This window comes from Trematomus bernacchii, unplaced genomic scaffold (assembly GCF_902827165.1).
Source record: "Trematomus bernacchii unplaced genomic scaffold, fTreBer1.1, whole genome shotgun sequence".
Taxonomy (NCBI): domain Eukaryota; kingdom Metazoa; phylum Chordata; class Actinopteri; order Perciformes; family Nototheniidae; genus Trematomus; species Trematomus bernacchii.
The window spans coordinates 160,616-178,776 of record NW_022987542.1 but is presented as its reverse complement, the minus strand read 5'-3'; the positions used below and the strand labels follow the sequence as shown (position 1 = coordinate 178,776).

The following is an 18,161-nucleotide window of genomic DNA, read 5'->3' as shown; positions in this document are numbered from 1 at the left end:
ACTGCTTCTTCTTCAGAGCTCGAGCAACCTGATGGGTCATTGGAGCGGTAGCAGCAGCGGAAGCAGAAGCGGGAGGGAAAGAGGCCAATGAAGTCGGGACCGGGGCTGGTTGACACTCCTGATGATGGGGCAGGGGCCATGGACTCAACCTGTTTGCCCTGGTGCACCGTACGAATTAGACGCCTAATTTGGTCCCCAGAACCCCGCTAAACATTGTGAATATGTATACCGTGTATATAATTATTATTATTATTATTATAGTCCCACTGTTAGGGACTGGTGCTGGAGGTCTCTAGTCCGTCCTTCGGGGCTCTGTAAGCGGGCAAAGAGAGGTGATTTTCCCGGACTCTCTCCTGGAGGTGTGAAATAAACAGAGTCCCACTGTTAGGGGGCCATGCTGGAAGTCATTAGTCCGTACTTTGGGGGTCTGTGAGCGGGCAAAGAGAGGTGATTTTCCCCTCGTCTCTCCTGGAGGTGTGAAATAAACAGAGTGCTACATTTTGTAAATAGCAGTGTTTTTAAATGTATGGAACAGTGTTTTGTCTCTTTCAAAACTCTCCCGTCATTGGCCGGATACATGGGGACGATTTTATATTGACTATGACCGTTAATATTCCAGTGAGACGAAGTACGTCCGGTGACGGGAGTGATCCCATGTTAATTTTGTCCAAAAACCAGAGCATTCCCTCATCTGTCAAAAAGATTCATCCATATTTTTCAGACTACCGTCTGTACGAAATCGGAAACCCAGTTTTTGGGTGCACTCAGAAAAAAAAAACGGCTGTTGCAAATCATGGAAGAATGTATCCGCTCACCAAGCACTCTGAGTGGGCCTTATTTTGTGCCTCAAGACCCCCCAGCCTGGTGCTACACAACGTAGGTTAAGACATTTAGTAGTACTGTTATAGCAGCAGTAGTACGTGTAAATAGTTTATGTTTTAGTCTGTGTGTACTGTGGTTTTTGTTACTGCAACGTGTAAATAGTTGATGTTTTAGGCTGTGTGTACTGTGGTTTTTGTTACTGCAACGTGTAAATAGTTGATGTTTTAGGCTGTGTGTACTGTGGTTTTTGTTCAAATAAAAAATAAAAAAAAATAAAACAATAACCTTGATGGTTCCCAGGGGCAGATAAAGTGCCACTTTCCATCAGCACCGGGGAGGCACTCTCCTTGGTGCTGAACCCTGTGATGAGCGCTCAAGTGTTGGCGGAGGAGGTGTAAGCCAGAGGAGGGTGAACAAAAGTTAAAGTGTTTGAACCTCCAGCCCAGAAGGGGGGTGGTGGTGCCAATAAGAAGGCCGAATTTGGATGCTGATGGGCAGACATAAAAGCACCACAAAATCCACCCCCTTTAGGGTCACCAGGGGCACGAGAATACCCTCCACAGAAGGGGGGGTGGTGCCGTGAAGAAGGACGAATATGGATGCTGATGGGCGGACATAGAAGCACCATAAAAACCACCCCCCTTGTAGGGTCACCAGGGGCACGAGGTTCTGGTGGGTGTGAATACCTGTGTTTAGTCCGTGGGGGGAGTGCTTAACTGCGGGGGCCCGGGGACTCACGGTGTGCAAGGTTATGGAGGTGCCACTGTTATGGGGACATGCTGGTGGTCATGAGTCCGTCCTTCGGGGCTCTGTGAGCGGGCAAAGAGAGGTGATTTCCCCCTGGTCTCTCCTGGAGGTGTGAAATAAACAGAGTCCCACTGTTAGGGACTGCTGCTGGAGGTCTATAGTCCGTCCTTCGGGGCTCTGTGAGCGGGCAAAGAGAGGTGATTTTCCCGGACTCTCTCCTGGAGGTGTGAAATAAACAGAGTCCCACTGTTAGGGACTGCTGCTGGAGGTCTCTAGTCCGTCCTTCGGGGCTCTGTGAGCAGGCAAAGAGAGGTGATTTTCCCGGACTCTCTCCTGGAGGTGTGAAATAAACAGAGTCCCACTGTTAGGGACTGCTGCTGGAGGTCTCTAGTCCGTCCTTGGGGGCTCTGTGAGCGGGCAGAGAGAGGTGATTTCCCCCTGGTCTCTCCTGGAGGTGTGAAATACACAGAGTCCCACTGTTAGGGAGTGCTGCTGGAGGTCTCTAGTCCGTCCTTGGGGGCTCTGTGAGCGGGCAGAGAGAGGTGATTTCCCCCTGGTCTCTCCTGGAGGTGTGAAATACACAGAGTCCCACTGTTAGGGACTGCTGCTGGAGGTCTCTAGTCCGTCCTTCGGGGCTCTGTGAGCAGGCAAAGAGAGGTGATTTTCCCGGACTCTCTCCTGGAGGTGTGAAATAAACAGAGTCCCACTGTTAGGGACTGCTGCTGGAGGTCTCTAGTCCGTCCTTCGGGGCTCTGTGAGCAGGCAAAGAGAGGTGATTTTCCCCTCGTCTCTCCTGGAGGTGTGAAATAAACAGAGTCCCACTGTTAGGGACTGCTGCTGGAGGTCTCTAGTCCGTCCTTCGGTGCTCTGTGAGCGGGCAAAGAGAGGTGATTTTCCCGGTCTCCGCCCTGGAGGTGTGAAATAAACAGAGTGCTACATTTTGTAAATAGCAGAATACCTCCATGGCGCATAACTGCACTTTACAAGCCAGGGAAGGTGCCTCAATCCTGGGTATACATTTTGTAAATAGTGCAATACCTCCAGGGCGCATAACTGCACTTTACAAGCCAGGGAAGGTGCCTGAATCCTGGGGTAAACATTGTTTAATTGTTTAAGTGTTTTTAAATGTATGGAACAGTGTTTTGTCTCTTTCAAAACTCTCCCGCCATTGGCCGGATACATGGGGACGATTTTATATTAACTATGGCCGTTAATATTCCAGTGAGACAAAGTACGTCCGCTGACGGGAGTGATGTTCATTTTGTCCAAAAACCAGAGCATTCCCTCAAGGGCTTGATAACACACTCCTCCTCCACACTCGTTAGATTGGAATGTAAATTAATGTGGCAGAGTGTAGGGGGCGGTTTGGAATTGGGCCCAAAAATATGTATTCAATAGATTCCTCTAAGCATTGCATCAGGTCTCCTTCTGAATGTTTGCATTTATTTCACTGACTTGAATGTGCGCATTTCATAACATGCATGTTTCCTGTTGCTGCAGTGTGACGCAGGGAGAATAAAATCAGTTAGTGTCTTGTTATTGTGATATCTGAGTGCACTGTGGCTCCCTACTACTACTCTGTTTCTCATATTTTCTCCTCTCACTTTCACTCCCGACCTCGCTCATATCGTCACTTATAATTATCCCGCTTAATGCCAGAGACGCAGCAGCTGATGCTTTCTCTGCCGCAGTAAAAGCCTCGCTAAGTGTCTGAAAGTGTAAACAGAAATCAGAGGTTACTTTGTTCAAATTAAACAGTTCAAGAGGCATTTCGCACCATTCCTCATTCAGGTTTTGTTGTTTTGTTGCAGGACAAAATAGTACCGTTATCTCTTCTTCTTGCTTGGGTTTTGCATAACTAACTAATTGAGTAATTAATTCATCCCTATATTGAATATTTCCATGCTTGTTTGCAATTTAAAGTGGACCTATCATGCTATATTTAAATAATCTATTGTAGGGCCATACCTATATAAAACATGTCTGTGAAGTTTTTTTTTCAAAATACCAAACAGATCATGCATTTTAGCCATGCCTCATTTCGCTCTATTTGCTGTATTCCAGCCCTGTTTTTGCAAGGGCTGATTCTGTGAGAAGTCTTCTTCGCTGCGTTTGTGGCAGACTACAGCGCCACTTACAGGCCTGGCATATGTACTACAGCGTCTCCAGCGCTTTCGAGCGGCAATGGCCGTGGCCGTGACCCAACCCCCCATTCCCCTGATAGGTGGAGAGTTGCCCATATATACGTTTCTGACGTCAGAACAATTTCAAATCTGTATCAGCTCCGTTGCAGCCCCGTTTTTAGAGATTTGGGTATGGAGGAAAAGAGAGAGGGTTGTGTTTTCTGACACTTGGTGAGTTCCCTGGAACACCGGGGACACATATTCATGTAGAAAAGACGTTCAAAAGTGCATTTTGCATGATAGGTCCCCTTTAAGCTTTTAGTTTTGAGCTCTTTTCCCTTTCCTGTAGTATGTTCTATAGTTTTAGTGCATGTAAATGGTCTGCAAAGGCTAAAATCCCTGTGTTCCCTCCAGAGGGAGTTTCTATCCCTCAAACTCGGTTTTAAATTGTACTTACATACATATTTTATCATAAACTGTCTTTTGTGGTGATTGACATAATTCACCCATGGAACTGTGGGTTGGGGGTATTGTTCCGCACGGACATATATGTGAGCCCTCCTTTCTTCTCTTCCCGGGCTTCAAGCTGATAACATGTGTGTTTCTGATGCTCAATAAAGCTAACTTAGTACCTTCGATACACCGCCTCCGACTCCCGTCTCTCGGCACTACACTTTTTAAGTTAAAGTTACCTTTGGATTGAAATAGTTCACACAACCATTTACCTCTTGAAAATGTATCTTGTGATTAAAAGACTTTGACTACTTTTCTAACTAATGATTTAAATGGGCTCTTTCACTAGAGATCATATTTATTTTATAAAATGTCAATAGTTGCTCTTTTACAACATCATCATTTGTGTTACTGTTTCTATATCTGCACCATGATACACCAAAGCAAATTCCTGAAAAACGTTCTAATTCTAAAAGTCTGAGCACTTTAAAGTACTGACGTGTTCTGCCCCCTGGTGGTCCTAGTGGTTAAAACAATGGAGGCATTCACCTTTAAAGGTGGGGTAGGTAATTGGAGAGAAGAAAACGTATCTTTCGATCCCGTTTGAATTGTGCCATGAATTACACATATGATGTTTATCAATCTTAAAAAATCATTTCCATGTAAAAAAAGTCACAGTTTATCGTAAAACTGTTGAAATATAAGACTATGAAAAATACGCAACTAGAAAGACTACAAATCCCAGAGTCGCGTAAGTGATGTCACAATTGTTTTCCTCCAGTAAGAGATAGCTAAAATCAGCGCCATATAGATATAATCTATCGATATGGCGCTGGCTAAGATAAGATAACTTTAACAAGATGCCTGTGTGCTTAGTACCAGGTTGTTATCATACCAGTAATGGGTCTTGCTCGTTCTTTCGCTTCCCGTCTGATGAAAGGACCAGGAGTGTCTGGATCAAGCTAGCTAGTAGCTAGCACGTTAGATAGCATTACAGCCTTGTCACTTCTATTAGCCTTAACATGAAGTAACATTAAGTAACCCAAAATGTTAAACAGTAAGAGTAGTAGTCATATTTCGTGAACCCTTTGAAGAGTACTGTCACCGGTGTGATCATTCTATAATACACAATTTAAGCCCGGGGGAGAAATGCTAACGCTAACGCTAGCATCGGCGATCTTCTCTACTTCATGCTATCTGCATAAATGGTTGACATTAAACATTAAAAAGACCAGGCAGTTCAGAGAGAATCAAAGGAAGGCAGGCAGCTTTGCATGACATTCTTCAGGACGTGTTTCATTGTGGTGATAGTGAGGGTAGTCAATCGTTTTGTTGACAAGACAGTAGTGACGGCCATCTTGGTGACGTGTGTTGTTGACCAGAGATGTAGTTAATTGAGCGGTTCACACAAACAAATGTGTTACTTCACAGTTTTACGACACATTTTTTTTTTTTGACTTGCAAAATTATCTTTTAAATTGACAAACATCATATGTGTAATTCGTGGCACAATTCAAACGGGATCGAAAGATAATCTTTCTCTCTCCATTGACTTCAATACATCATTTTTCCGAAATAAGGTCCCATGGAGGTCCACCGGAAGGGGAGGGACTTCGCCACTCTATGAGGGCACGAGATAAGTTTGTGCACAGATGGAAGGCTGACAGGCAGGTAGGCCATCCAGTTATTTTAGCCGGGCCGGCTAAAATGATTGGTCGTGCTTTTTACAGTACTACGGCTTCCACAGATGATTTTTTTTGTCAAAGTAGTTAAGATATTCATTGCTATCGGGATGTTAAGAGCATTCCATGGAATATAACAAAAAGTGTATCTCGAGCCGGTTTCTCAAACTTACCTACCCCACCTTTAAAGTGACTTTGAGTGAAGTTGAAGAAGCGTCTCCTCTAATGGCCTTTGACCTGCTGCAGCAGATATGGACTACTTATTGCTGCTTGTCTGCTGATGTAAACAGCTAGGCTCTCTGAGTAATTAGAGGCCTCTGTGCTGACAGGGAACGAGGCTTATCAGGGCCTAACGAGGCCACTGTCAGGGAATGAACCTGCACTCACATCTGACATGAGACCAATTAGATCTGTGACCCCTGCAGGATTAACCTCATCGTTACCTGTCGTGTGTTTACAGTTTAGTGTTTCAGACTCGTTAATGAAGCTCTTCTTTCAGCAAGACACCAAATGGAAAACTTCTGTTCATATCCTTGCAGAACTTAATTGAAAGTACTAATACTGCAGTGTAGAACTGTTACTTATGTAAAAGTATAAAAGTATTAGCTTAAAAAAAATACGTAAAGTACTAAGTAAAAGTACTCACTATGCCAACTGTCCTTTTTCACAATTATTTATATATATAACATTACATTATTCTCAACTTAGAGTAAATGCAATAAACCACAAAGATACAAACTCTTACAAGTCTACTCTTAAATGATTACATCAACATATCATTTATCACTTGCATTTGAGCTACAGCCGCAACCAAATCATAAACGCTGAAAAGCATTTTCCTCATAGGATGATGTCCTAGCGCAATTAGTTTATCATTCATACATCGTTTATTATCGTTTGTACCAAAAGGTGAGACTGTACACCAGGCGGCTGATCTAGAGATTCCACTCATCACACGTTTGCTTCAGCTCAAGTCGAGCTCTCTGTAAAGATACGGGTCTATCTCTCGGAGAGCATCGATCAGAAACCTGCTGGCTGCAGCTCCTTTTCTTCGCACCGTGTCCAGCACCTCTCGGGCTTTATCCATTTGGGGTTTCCCTCTGGCTGATGTCATTTCAGCATTAGTGATCACTTCCCGCTCAAGAAGTTTATCCAGAAGCTGGTCCAGAACAGCTTGAGACACTCTGTTAATGAACTGTGTCCGAACTGAGAAAAGCCTCTGGTCTGCTGGCATTCTGTCTCCTCCTGGGACTCTGTCCTCTGCTGGGACTCTGTCCTCTGCTGGGACTCTGTCCTCTGCTGGGACTCTGTCCTCTGCTGGGACTCTGTCCTCTGCTGGGACTCTGTCCTCTGCTGGGACATTTCTCTGGGAAATTTCCCGTCTTGGAACTGGAAGATAAACAAGCAAAATACTTTGTTATGTAACATTACTTAAAAAAAATACTGAAGTTATAAATAAAAAAACGTGTTCACTCGGACAGATAACATGTACTCTGTGAATGACTTTCCCCCCCTCAGATATAAAGAGACATTTATGTTCCTCAACATTCCCAATGGGGGATTTTTCTTCACTTCAAAGTTATTTTATGTAACATTAAAATGTCTAAAAACGACTACTCCTTTGTTATATATTTTAATGAAGGTTACGGTGCATTTCATCTGGTCTCCTGTGACGGCGTTGTATTCCCTTTAGGCATGCGCCAATTTTATCTGCCAAAGGTCATAAACTGACTTTTTATCCAGTTTGTAACCACAATTTCACCATACACTTATGACATGTTACCATCAGCCGAACAGCATGCAGGGAGAAACTGTGATTTTTAAACACCAAACTAATTCATTCAGAGTTTTTACCGGCCTATATACGAGGAGAGGAGCAGACATTAAAAACATCCTGAACCAGGAACACTGAAGGTATTCTAACCGGAAGAAGCTGAAGACTGCAACTCCTTCAGAACCACAACAAGCTCCAGCTTTTACTATTGTTTGCATACAGAGACTTCTAGTAGCAGAATATGTATTTGTGTGTTTGAAGTATTAATGATGCGCTGCCAACCGCATGGAGCATTAATAGAGATCGACATGAGATGGAAAATTAAAGGAGTCTGTACCTTCCAGTGACACGTGCCGTTTCCAGACTTCATTTCCATCTTGGTCCTGGACCTTCAAATCCACTCTCTCTGTTCTTGTTGTCAAGAAAACTTCAAATGTCGGATCGTAATCTGGTCCAAACATTGATTCAAATTTTTCATGCTGAAAACCAGAAGCAGAAGTTAAAAGTTGATCTGTTTCTTTCCTGATGGTGAATCCACATGCAGCTAAACGTGTGTTAATGATCATTGTGTTTCTTTAGAGCAGTGTTTCTCAAAGTGGGGGGCGCGACCCCCCTGGGGGGCGCAGAGGCATGACAAGGGGGGCGAGAGACCAGGAGGAAAAATGGTTTTTATTTTTTTTTATTTTTTTAAAAATTATAATTCGAAGAATTATTGATTCGAAAATAATATGATAAAGTACAAGCACGTCTGGGTCTCTGTGTTTCATTCAAGCTCGGCTCTGTGTGTGTGTGGAACAAGCCATTTTGTGTGCGTGCGTGCGCGAGCGAGAGAGAGAGAGAGAGAGAGCGCACCGGTACCGGAGATCGTTGTTGTTAGCTTCTGGTGCTAGCGAGCTAGTAGCCGGGTCTCAAACGTTTTGGTCACGATTAATGTAAACAATTATTTCCGAGGCACACGTTTATATGATCATTATAGTTATAAAAAAATAAGAGAATAAATGAAAAACAGGTATGAAATACTATATGACAGTAAAACAAGAATACAGTTTAAAAGGGGAGTGATTTGAGAGATGTATCCATCGATCTCTCATGTTGCTCTCAAAGTGCACCAGATTGATGCTTTTAACTTCAACATTTAAAAAAATATCTTCCCGGGGGAGCATGCCCCCGGACCCCCCTAGAGGAGGTGAGGACCCCCCTAGAGGAGGTTAGGTCCGCCTCCCACTTATAAAATAGCACTTTACCCCTGCTTAAACCTATATGCTGTGAGCTGATTATCGAGCCTTCATTGTAACAGTCGTGGGTACATTGTGTATTTGCGTGGGGAGTGTTGCAGTAGAAAATTCCACTGTAGCGCCCGGTACATTAATGGGAAACCCTAGATGTTTGAGCACCCTCTATGAAACGTCAAGCTACCCCACAGCACCCCCAAAATAAATCTCTGGCGCCGACACTGAGCCTGCAACCCCGTTTTGAAGAAATGTGCAGTGCAAAGCAGGCTCATTGCAGCCACCTGTGATAAGACACACCTTTTGGCCAAATATCAGCAATTTCTTTCTTTTCATTTTTTTGCACAGATTGCAAAGTGGCAAAGTATTATAACTTATTGTTCTATCAAAGGGATTGCACAATTGTATTTATTTTTTGGAGCACACAGACTTATGGAGCATTGTTTTATTATCACTGTTCTAGCAAAGGGATTTTTTTATTTTTTTGAAAGGAATGCTCACGTTCATATTGATGTATTTTAATAAATGTTAACTTGGCCCATTACGTGACTATTTGTGTTGGGGGGCCCCGATTTTTTTTTTCTCCAAAGGGGGGGCCTGACAGAAAAAGTTTGAGAACCACTGCTTTAGAGGAGTATCAGTGACTCACCTCAGGCTGAATGAGGAAGCCCTCAGGTTCACAGTGCACACTGTAACTGTGATCAATGTCCAGCTCACAGCGGGAAGAGATCTTGACCTGCACAGCACGTCCTTGTTTGACAGCAACCTTCAGTAACAGGATATTTGTATCACTTTAGTTCATGCTCACATAGTCAGGGAACATTGATTTAAAGATCACATCTAAAAACAACAAATGGTGACGGACCTGCTCCGCAGAGTGATGATAGATACAATCAATTACAAACATAATAATAAGGATTTATTATTCTCTGTATCGGGACATTTTAAATAGTTATTTTAATTCTTGGAAATAAGCTATTGAAGAATACCGTTATTTTTAACAGGGAGGTGGAATATAGAATACTTATCACGTAACTATTTTAATTCTGTTTCTGTTAATAACATTTATGAAACACAAAAGACTGCTGCCCGAGCGTCAACACATGGCGAGTAAGGATGAGATCACGTGATCCATCTCAGGAAGCCTTTCAGTTTTGTGCTGTGTTTACCATAATGCCTTAAGTATCACAAATGACACAGGCAGACACACATACAAGCTGAGAGAGAATCCAAAAAAACAACAACCATCGAACCATCTGAAGATTCAGTTCAGATAGATCTTACGGCCCGTCCACCCGGCGGCGTGCGTTGAAGCTTCAACGCTTCTGCCCATTCACTTTGAATGGGGTGATGTCACACTTTGGCGAACTGCATTGTGGTTCCGTCGCTTCGCTTTCCTCGCTTCAAAAGTAGAGCAATGTTCTACTTTTGAAGCTTCAACGGAAGCGTCAGCCAATCAAATCATATGCCAGTACAAGCTCTAGCCAATCAAACCACGTGCTTGTTTGTCCGGGGCGGGAGATTCATGTGATTGGTTGTTGGTCGAGTTTCAGACACGCCCACCGGCAAGCTTCAACGCACGCCGCCGTGCGGACGCTGCGTTACTCTCTTTGTGGAAACATCTGTGGTTAAAAACAAGTGTTTAGGCTGACAGTGAGCATGTATAGAGGCTGACTTTACCTCCTCCTTAAGGACGTTTTTCTGCAGCAGAAATACATCCAGTATTTGCTCCTCTCTGCCCGGGGGTCGTAGGAACAGCAGAATTTTGCCCTTTATCCGCGGAAGCAGAACCCTTTTAATGCTATCCCAGACCAGGCCAAAGAGAGAGAGGTGAGGCACCTTCACCACCACGTGAGTGAGTGTGACCTCCAGCGGCTCCAAGATGCTCAGGCCTTCATCAGTGATGTGGACGACAGACAACAGGCCGTCCAGGAGCAGCGCTGTGGAGCAAAGAGCTGGTCATCTGTTGCTTTGCTGCTGAAACAGCTTCATCATATTCAATGTCTCACCACTTTAGTTCAGAGCTAATGTTCATCTAATGTCATTCACTTTGGAGCCTCACTAGGATGCTCCAGTTTATATCCTCCACCTTTTATTCTAATGTTTCATTATTGATCTGTCCCCTGTGGTCTTTCTGGATGTGAGCATTTACTGTTATGCATAAACTTTATTCATTATTTTCTAATCTTCAAGACTGCTGAGATGTTTGTAATCTGCAGTCAGAACAGCTTGACTGAGTCCGCTCTCATGTCTGAGTGACTCTCTAGATGTGTGAAGAGTTCTCTAAAGCTTTCAGGACGTAGAAAGTCTAACTTATAAATGTTGTTGTCTGTTGTTTTGTTTTGTTCATGGTTCAGCCGGACTGACAATGTAAAGAGCAGAAAGAGCAACAGATGGATAACTAAGTAAGAATTAATCAAACTGCTAGCTTAGCATCACAACAGTTACAGAGAGTTAGCGTTGAGTTAGCACTGTTAGCAGCTGAGCATGCTGTGGACTGACCAATCACAGTTTACATCTCTTTAATATTACAGTGAGGAGACTGCAGAGGGCCCAAAGAAAAACTAACTCAGTATTTAGAGCTGCATTGCATCGTCTGCTTCAATAATGATCAATAATTATGTCATGCAACCAACCCGGTATCACGGCAAGACGTGAACATGTGACGATCTACCATGCTGGGAGACGTGAATATGTCACGGTTTCGTCCCTTCAAACGTGACAGTTACACGGTATTGTTAGCATGGCCCAACCAGTGGAGAAATACCCGGAAGTGCCAAGCAAATGGTCTACCTACCTATTGGTCGATTTTTATTGTCAAAATGAGATGTTTTTAATTTATTTTTTAATCATCACACTTGATTTCGCCGTTTTTCTTGTTGCCCCAGCTGGTCGACACCTCTTTTAGCAGAAACAAAGGCTACATTAATGTATTAAATCGATGTTAATCCATGTGTGTGGATCATAGACTGGTGTGGATGTGGAATTAACGGACGTGACGTTGTGCGATTGCGTTGCCAGGCAACGCAATTTACAAACTCTTCAACTACAACCCTAATTATATTTAAAAACATTTTAGAAGGCCTCACAAAATACTTTAATGTAAATTCAAATGTAAATGTGAAGGGATGTGTGTAATGTGATGATTGACATTATTCACCCACGGATCTATGGGTTGGGGGTATTGTTCCGCACGGACATTTTAGTTAACCGGACTTACTGTTGATGTGAAATCCGAAAGAAAATTAAAAAATAAAATAATACTTTATTCCGAGTGTGCTTGCTTTTCTCTTTGGAGGTCATCACATAACGGCATTGTAATACACGGTTCGGCTGCATTAAATATGACATATCTGCCGTAGTTCTGTATTTATAGAGCCCTGATGAGAAGACTTCTGGACAAAAAGGAAGCACTGCCGCCAAAACTGAAAACGTGACGTGGATCATAAATATATAAGCAATTAAACAACATCTTACATTTATTTTCACACAATACGTCTCCTTGCAGTATCAATACTAATTCGGCTGACTTTTATTTTTGATCCAATTGGTAGATAGGTTATTTACACCATAACGGTGCACAGCTGATATAAAAGGACTTGTAGTTTTTAAAGATATTACTGATTTTCTTTGAATATAAGAATGTAAATACTGAGTTGAGAGAATAGTCAGGGGATGTGGGTGATGGGAGACACATCTATGGAATCACAATTTCAATAGCTTACTGTTAAATGACGGATATACCTTTCTGTCTGTGATGTTTTACAAATCAGATATTAGAAGTAAAACATGTGAAATAATATAGCAATATCCTGTACAATTATGTGAAAACATGAATAAAAACTACACATCTTCAGATGTTATACATACACAAGTGTCCTACACTAATAATACACAGTTATTATGGCTGTGTGTACCTTGTGTGCACCGCCTAGTGGTTAAAGCACGTTATTGAATTAGTTGTGTATATGAACCTTAGAAAATCTTGAAATCTTGAAAGGGATATACAAAATAGTCATTATATACAGTCTTTAATTAACTATTAGTAGAGAATAACGAGTAATGAATATACTTTATAGGGATCTGCAGATAAATGTTTAGTCTTCTCAAGCAGCAACTATCAAATATCTCTCCTGATTGTTGGCACTTGACAATCACCTTTCCCTGAATTTTACTCAGGTGTAACTAAAGCCTGATTTAAGGGTTGTTTATATTTCACATCATTAATCAGAATCTGCAAAGTAACTAAAATAAATGTAGTGGAGTAAAAATACCAGGTTAACCTCTGAATTGTAGTGGAGTAGAATTGCTGTTTTGTTTAGTAATGGATATTGAATATGGAATAAAGGTTTTGACAAGACCTGGTGTAACAATAATCAAAAAGGACATTAAAAGAGCTCCAGATGTTAATGATCTAAACAAAACAACACACCTGAAATGTATATTTAAATACTTTATTAAGGGCAGTGAATTCGTTTTTTCTGTATGTTTTTCAAATCAGTGTTATACAGTAAGTGTCATAGACAGTGTTACATTGCTATTATTATCCTTAAAATATATGTAAAACAAAACCACTTATGATCTTTTTATTTGAGTGGTTTACTAATGACAGTTAATTCTGTTTCTGCTATTGATGGTTTCATTTTTGTGAAAAATAATAAAATAATAAAATGCAATAACGTGCTTTAACCACTAGATGTGCCTTTCTATCAGCTGTGCACCGTTATGGCGTAAATACAGTCTATCTACCAATTGGATCAAATATAAAAGTCAGCCGAATTAGTGTTGATACTGCAAGGAGACGTATTGTGTGAAAAGAAATGTAAGATGTTGTTTAATTGCTGATATATTTATGATCCACGTCACGTTTTCAGTTTTGGCGGCAGTGCTTCCTGTTTGTCTAGAAGTCTTCTCATCAGGGCTCTATAAATACAGAACTACGGCAGATATGTAATATTTAATGCAGCCGAGCCGTGTATTACAATGCCGTTATGTGATGACCTCCAAAGAGAAAAGCAAGCACACTCGGAATAAAGTATTACATTTTCTTTCGGATTTCACATCAACAGTAAGTCCGGTTAACTAAAATGTCCGTGCGGAACAATACCCCCAACCCATAGATCCGTGGGTGAATAATGTCAATCACCACATACATTACACACATCCATTCACATTTACATTTTAATTTACATTAAAGTATTTCGTGAGGCCTTCTAAAATATTTTTAAATATAATTAGGGTTGTAGTTGAAGAGTTTGTAAATTGCGTTCACATCCACACCAGTCTATGATCCACACACATGGATTAACATGGATTTAATACATTAATGTAGCCTTTGTTTCTGCTCAAAGAGGTGTCGACCATCTAGGGCAACAAGAAAATCGGCGAAATCGAGTGTGACGATTAAAAAATAAATTAAAAACATCTCATTTTGACAATAAAAACCGACCAATAGGCGCGGTAGACCATTTGCTTGGCACTTCCGGGTATTTCTGGTTGGGCCATGTTAACAATACCGTGTAACTGTCACGTTTGAAGGGACGAAACCGTGACATATTCACGTCTCCCAGCATGGTAGATCGTCACATGTTCACGTCTTGCCGTGATACCGGGTTGCATGCAACACATCGACTAAATGGATGTTTTATAATTTCATTCTTCTTTTTTTGGGGACAAAACAAGTTTAAATGTAAAGAACAGATTTGGTGTTTGAATGATCTTATCTTTGTTAAATTAGTTTAATAAAGCTGATTCATAACCTTTAAACAGTAGTGGATAGTATATGATGCCACAGAATCATTATATAAGTGTGTATTTGTTAACACTAGATGTCTTTACCATCCTCTCTCTCACTGTGTGGCAGGTGGAGCTGGACGACGGCAGCTTCATCAGAACTCTTCACTTCGAACAGCGGCCCTGCTGCCTGCTTGCCAGCTGATTGGAGGCGGCTCTCATCCCAAGGGACCGTCCTGTACAGAAGCTCCGCCTCCTGAGCCATGACGAACACCAGGCCAGTCGAAGCACACTGGAACTCACCTGGACCAGGACACCTGAACCTGTAGACACACAGGGGACAAGTTACTACAACAAGCCTTCACTGGCCTGTGTTCTGACTGACAGCTGTTCATCCAGCTGGAGTCTGACCTGGAGGAGGGTTTGTTGAAAGATCACGTGCATCACGATGTGTGTACACACATTTTCATTAAATTAACAAAATGTCTAGTCCAGCAAGGATCTAGACTGGTACAAGAAAACAATCCTTCCTACACACAGAGGCATTATTTGATTGATGTCTGTTGGAAAGAGATGCAATACCTCAAGGTGAAAGACATGAAATCAAACACAAAAAAATTAATATATATTTGTAATGTGTTTAAATAATGTTTGGTCATGTTATGGGATTACCTGTATGAAGACTCAGTTGTGTGTTCAGGTGAGAAGGATTCAGGAGGCTGGAACAAACAAAGTTAGTTATTTTAATAGAAATCAAGTTAAGTTCTAGCTTCATGAAACCAAACCACAATTCTAGAACATATTCAGACCAATTTGAAAAATGCAAATGAGTCTGGATCATCTGAGTTCATTGTCAATTTAAATGTCATGTCACAGCAGTACCAGCCACACACACACACACACACACACACACACAACACACACACACACACACACGACCACACACACACAACACCACACACACACACACACACACACACATACACACACACACACACACACACAACACACACACACACACACACACCACACACACACACACACACACACACACACACACACACACACACCACACACACACACACACATCACACACACAACACACACACACACACACACACACCACACACACACACACACACACACACACACACACACACACACACACACAACACACACACACACACACACACACACACACACACACACACACACACACACACACACACACACACATTAACCCACAGAGCCAGAGAGGAGCGTACACTAGGCGCAGCGTACCACAGTAATCAGAAATGGGTCCCTGAAGGCAGCATCTCCCTGGTCCAATGGGATTCCTCCATTATGATACTTACACGTTTAGCTCAGCAGAATAATCTCCACATATTAACACCACTTTATGATTTCTGACACAGACTTTATTTCAGGCTAACAACCAAAACCACATTCAGAGAACCATTGACTCTCAGACCAGGGGACAGGAAGTGATGAAAGGGGGTTTTAGGACTCATTCCTGCAGTTGGTTTGATTCTCTCTCACTTGTTCTGTTTGCGCAGCAGCAGCCGGACGTGGTTGAACTCGGGTCTCTCGGTGGGCTCCTCCGCCCAGCAGCGCTGCATCAGCTGGCCCAGCTCAGGGCTGTGGCTCTGGGGGTCAGTGGTGGGCCGGAGGCAGGGCCACTCTCCCAGAACCACCCGGTCAACGATCTCTGCAGGGGGGGGGGGGGGTTATTACTGCAAATGTTTACAAGGATTGTAATCATTTCCAGTTTTGATGCTGGAATCAGAATCAGAATCAGAATCCCTTTATTCGTCCCACAGAGGGGAAATGTACTTTGTTACATTAGAAAAGAGCCACGGACAGCTTAATGTTAACTAAGAAGCATGCATAACAATTATATTATACGGTTACATGGTGCTTTACCAAAGCACGTTGCCCAACTACATGTCCCACAATGCATTTCGTTTTTTGACACGCGCACTGAAGAGACTTGCAATTATTAGCCCTAGACTTCTGCTTTCAGACGTAGTTAATTATGAAGTTATTACCCTATCCGATAATAATCCAATGCAGAGCCAATAATGTAATATAGTACATTATTTTATATATATTAAATAGTTATATAGGTCTATTTTTTTATAGTCTTAAAGTTACAACCGGCCCTTTGAGTGCAACTATAATGCGAATGTAGCCCGCGATGAAATTGAGTTTGACAGCCCTGGATTAAGGGAACTCAGGGATTTTAGCCTCTGCAGCCCATTGACATGCACTAAAACCTATAGAACACACTAGAGGGAAGGGAAGCCCCCAAAAGCAGAATAGGGCTCCTTTAAGCTGAATAATATGACTTGATACAGCACAGGAGAGACAGGGCAATACAGAGTAAAGAGCTCCCTGTTAGAGATGGGAGTTTTAAGTGAAACCTGTTTTTCCTCCATCATTCATAGAAACCCTCTCTGCTCGCCTGCTTCCTGCCGGCTGTGGTTTGGAAACAGAAACTTTTCCATGTCTTCTTTAATGGTTCCTCTGTGATTTCTAGCTGTTCGCACGTTTGACTGTGAGCCTGTTTCAGAATAAATGAAGCCTCTGCACATCAATTCCTGGAAAGCGTTTTTGGAAATAAACCTGGAGAAGAAGGAAGACTGCCGAGTCCAGCTGGCACGCAGAAGAGCCACAGAGATGCATTTCACTAATGAGGCAGAAAGAGCTGCACAATCACACTTTTAAATACAGAAGGAGGACGAGCCGCTCTGCAAAAGCTGCCTGCAGACGAGGACGAAGTATTCAGAGCCGTTACCTAAAAGTACCTTGACTGTCAACATACTTCATCTCAAGGTAAAGTCATACGTTGGAAATCTCAAGTAAAAGTGGACACAAGTTTTAAAAGTAAGAGTACTTATTCTGCTGTAAAATTGCCTTTAAATGTGATCAATTATGTGACATTATTAATATGTAAGTGTTTCTTTCTTTACTTTTTATAATGTATTGAATATGTTTATGAACTTTTTGGTATTAGCTTAATCTTTAGAGATGCATTAAGATTAAAGTTAACTTTTAGTTTAGTTTTATGCAAAATCTTAATCTGAAAGTAGCTAAAATGATGATAAACACACTTTGACACACCAAATCAGCCAAGCCATTTTTTGTATCTATTGTCTGCATATGTTAATTAACGCAATTTATGCTAATCGTGCGAATGTCCCAACATGCAGGTTAGCATCCGGCAGCTTCTACGTGCTGGAGACCCTACTCTACATTTCTATCATAAAACTTTGTGGTACTCAACATTTAGGGGTTCACAACAGCACTCTATGAGCTGGTACACAGAGTACTTTCTATACCTGGTAAACAGAGTACTTTCTATACCTGGTACACAGACTACTTTTATACCTGGTAATCAGACTACTTTCTATACCTGGTAATCAGACTACTTTCTATACCTGGTAATCAGACTACTTTCTATACCTGGTAATCAGACTACTTTCTATACCTGGTAATCAGAGTACTTTCTATACCTGGTAATCAGAATACTTTCTATACCTGGTAAACAGACTATTTTCTATACCTGGTAAACAGACTACTTTCTATACACGGTAAA

At 42.0% G+C, this 18,161-nt stretch overlaps 1 protein-coding gene across 1 annotated transcript; it reads right to left on the bottom strand.

The window, feature by feature from the left end:
- Window positions 1-6,484: 6,484 nt before the first annotated feature.
- LOC117476197 (caspase recruitment domain-containing protein 8-like) lies at window positions 6,485-16,195 on the bottom strand (the record flags this gene model as incomplete). Its single annotated transcript, XM_034122570.1, has 7 exons — window positions 6,485-7,216; window positions 7,939-8,080; window positions 9,480-9,596; window positions 10,511-10,770; window positions 14,669-14,886; window positions 15,236-15,282; window positions 16,103-16,195. Coding segments are annotated over 7 exons (1,302 nt in total), but the record flags the coding sequence as incomplete, so codon positions are not given.
- Window positions 16,196-18,161: the final 1,966 nt, after the last annotated feature.